Source organism: Buceros rhinoceros, unplaced genomic scaffold, assembly GCF_000710305.1.
Source record: "Buceros rhinoceros silvestris isolate BGI_N320 unplaced genomic scaffold, ASM71030v1 scaffold15766, whole genome shotgun sequence".
In the NCBI taxonomy this organism is placed as follows: Eukaryota; Metazoa; Chordata; class Aves; order Bucerotiformes; family Bucerotidae; genus Buceros; species Buceros rhinoceros.
Window position 1 is genome coordinate 17,222 of NW_010419438.1, and position 3,177 is coordinate 20,398.

At 52.6% G+C, this 3,177-nt stretch overlaps 1 protein-coding gene across 1 annotated transcript in view; it reads right to left on the reverse strand.

Moving 5' to 3' along the window:
* The window catches only part of DUSP7 (dual specificity phosphatase 7), a gene marked incomplete at its 5' end in the record, with an annotated part of 5,462 nt that extends 3,152 nt beyond the window's left edge, over window positions 1–2,310 (reverse strand). The window contains one exon of the mRNA XM_010138922.1: window positions 1,869–2,310. Within this exon, the coding sequence (XP_010137224.1) occupies window positions 1,869–2,310 (442 nt within the window). The remainder of the gene's footprint in view (window positions 1–1,868) is intronic.
* Between the last annotated feature and the right edge of the window lie 867 nt (window positions 2,311–3,177).

Sequence of the window (3,177 nt, forward strand, 5' to 3'; positions counted from 1 at the left end):
GCGGCCCTCAGGATGAATGGTGGCGGGGAGCAGGAATCCAGGCTGGACCAAAAAATGGCGAGAGAACAGCGACGAAATTTCCCCTCCCTGGCCACCGACTGAAAAGCACACATACACTCATTGTCTCTCGCACAGCCGGAACAGCGTGATCCCTTTATGAATTGACATCTTAGTGCTGAAAGAGGGACACACCGCTGAGAGCGCTGAATGCACGCAAGTACCCGGCGCTGCTTACTTCTGGGCAGCCCTATTTGAAGTCGGTCATTTGACTGAGAGCTTGGTGGGGAGGGAGAAGGTGGCAGGAGAAAGAGGATCCTTGGGTAAAGCCAGAGGTAAGAGACACTCTGGCACCACAAGTGCAGGAAAGAGCAAAGAAGATGCAGGCAAAACAAAATCCAGACCCAAGCCACAACAAGTTTTCTGCCCCAGCCTCCAAAACCAGGCAGGAATTTCCAGCACAGCGGATACCCCTCGCACACCCAGCCCTCCCCTCAGTCTCTCCCCAGACAAGATCCTCTGGAGACATTCTTGCCTTTCATCTGACCTGCGCCGCATTTCTTGGTGTTTGGTTTTAGACTGAGGTAACCCTCCATTTCCTGTCATTAACTGGAAAGCACAAGTGTCCGTGTCCACAGAGAGACACCGTCCGACTGGAGCGGACAGATCCCGAATGCCACACGCCAGTGGGGACCCTGTACCTCACCCCGACGTTTAACGCCACATGCTCCATGCAGGAAGTGAATGACGATGGGTCTCTGCAGCCACAGCAAAGCAGCTGCTTCTGCCCACAATTGTATTACTAAGGGATGGAAGCTGGAGGCAAAGGAGAGCACGTGGGAATCAGCGCTTCCAACAACTAAAAGCAGCCAAGGACCTACCATCGCTCTGCCCCGTTTCAGGCCTTACAGCACAACCAGCAAGCACACGCAGCAGGGTCCAGAACTGGGCCAGGGAGCAGGGGGTGGGTAACAAAGCAGCACTGAAACAGGCTGCCCAGATTTCAGTGTGAAGGTAAAGGTCCCCCTCGCCTTCACCCTCAGCAACGTTTTCCACCAGATACGAAGCCAGAGGGCTCTCAACAGTTAATGGTGGTAATGACTACCCCTGCCATTCCCCCCCATAAATCAGAACTGATCAGGCTGTGGATCATCATCGGCCAACAGCACAGGTCACACTAGAAGTGCACGTGCCTATTTAGCCTGACAGACACTTCTCGCAGAGTAAGAAGCAATTTTGAAAGTCAACACCAGCCTTGGAGAAGAGATCTGACCCCCATGCCCCTCACCATGTCCAGCCAAAGCTGTCTTGGGAGCTGTCTGCACCACAGTTTTTCCAGTCAACTTCTGCCGTGTAATTATAATCACTAACTTGTTGTGTTGACACTTACCTGAGGAGAAGTAGCCATACAAGGAGTTGGTTTTGCTGGAGTGGCTTACAGCAGGATCACAACTACGCTACCAAATCCCCGTAGGAAAAGACGACATCTTTCCCCTCCTCCCCCAGTTTTAACCACACTTGGGCTGAGGAATTGCTGGCACCAGCCATGTTAACACAGCTCTCATCAACACTCGCTAGTCCGAGCAAAGCAGACAAAGGAGCACGGAACAGCGGGACTGGTGCTACAGCTCAGGTAACCCAGCTGAGGCTCTGTAAGAGGGCTGAGTTTTGGAAGGGGAGGACTCCCTGAACCCAGCAAGGGTGACACGCACTGGAAGCGTCACCTTGGCAGCATGATGCCCAGCTGCTAAGCTAGTGAGGGTGCTGTGCCCTGGAGAGGTGAGGCCAGACACAAGTTAACAGCCCTGGGAATCTGCCTGCCACATTCCGAAGCGGTGAGTATGAAAAGAGATGTTCTGCCAGCTACCTACCAATGAAAGCAATGGCCTCGGGAAAGAACTGCGAGAGGTTCTGGCTCCAGTGATCTGAGATGGGGATCTGCTTGTACTTGAACTCTCCGTCGTGCTCAAACATGTTTGGCAGGTTGGGAGTCACATTCAGGATGTATTTAATACCGTATTTGCCCAGGACGTCCAAGTTGGTCGAATCTTTGGCACAGCCCAGGTACAGGTAAGGTAGGATCTGGACCGGAAAGGCAGGCTGATTGTTTGGGATGGGGCTCCCATCCGACTCCGTGGCACTGCTGGGTTCCCTGTCGGATTCGCCATCCGAGCAGTCGGAGCTTATCCGCAGCCCTCCCAGGCCAAGGACTGATGCTGGGGGAGAGTTGCTAGGGGAGGAGCTGTCAAGGTTTGTCTCGCAGTGCTCTGAATATTCGGTCTGAAACTTGTTAAAGCCACCTGGGAAGAGGGAAAGGAGAGAGGGCAGAGGAGAAGCAGAGAGAAAAAGATGTTTTATTCTTCAGAATGGGAAATCCTCCTACCTGGACACATGGGCATGTTACTTAGCAAGTACTTGCTAGCAAGAAGTTGGTGTACCTTCAACTTCATGCCAAGAAAGGCATCTCTCCGCTCCCTCACCTCCCCTGGGCAGATTGCTACTGAGCAAACGGGTCCTGGGAAACCAAAGAGTGTTTCTTACACAGTTCGATATTGCTTGTGATAAATAGGGTCCAAATCTCAATCACAAAAGAAATAAACATCCAAAAATAAAGTCAGTGGCAAGAGACAATCTCGCCTCATTTAGCTTCTCAGAAATAAGGGTCTGGAGCTGTTTAGGCAAGAGCTACTATGCCACCTAGACAGAAAAACACAGAAGTACCTGCCTGGGAAAAAACAAAGCAAGAACAACAATATACCCAGCCCAGGCATTAAAACCCAGTAAAGTAATTCACCTGCGAGCGGGAAGAAAAGCCGCGCGTCTGGCCAAAGAGCGATCCTCACACCTACTTTATCACTACAAACACATCTGGCAGCAGAGCAGTGGCACAGGTGTGCTCCTCACCCAAACCCAGCAGCCGTGAGGAGGGACAAGACCCTTCACGTCTGTTCCTAAGTCCTTTTCTCCGGCTCCTCGGCTCAGCAGCTTGGGAAGGGAGGCAGAGGCAGGGAAGCAAACGCCCCACCGACCCACCTCCTTTCCCGGCAGCATGAACGCGGGGCTCGGCCATCGGTATCTGACACTGACAAACGGTTTAATTAGAAAGGCCTCCCGGAAACTTTGTTAGCAGGTTGTGGCGGGGTCACTGAGCAGGACAGACAGCTCCTGCCACATCCATTC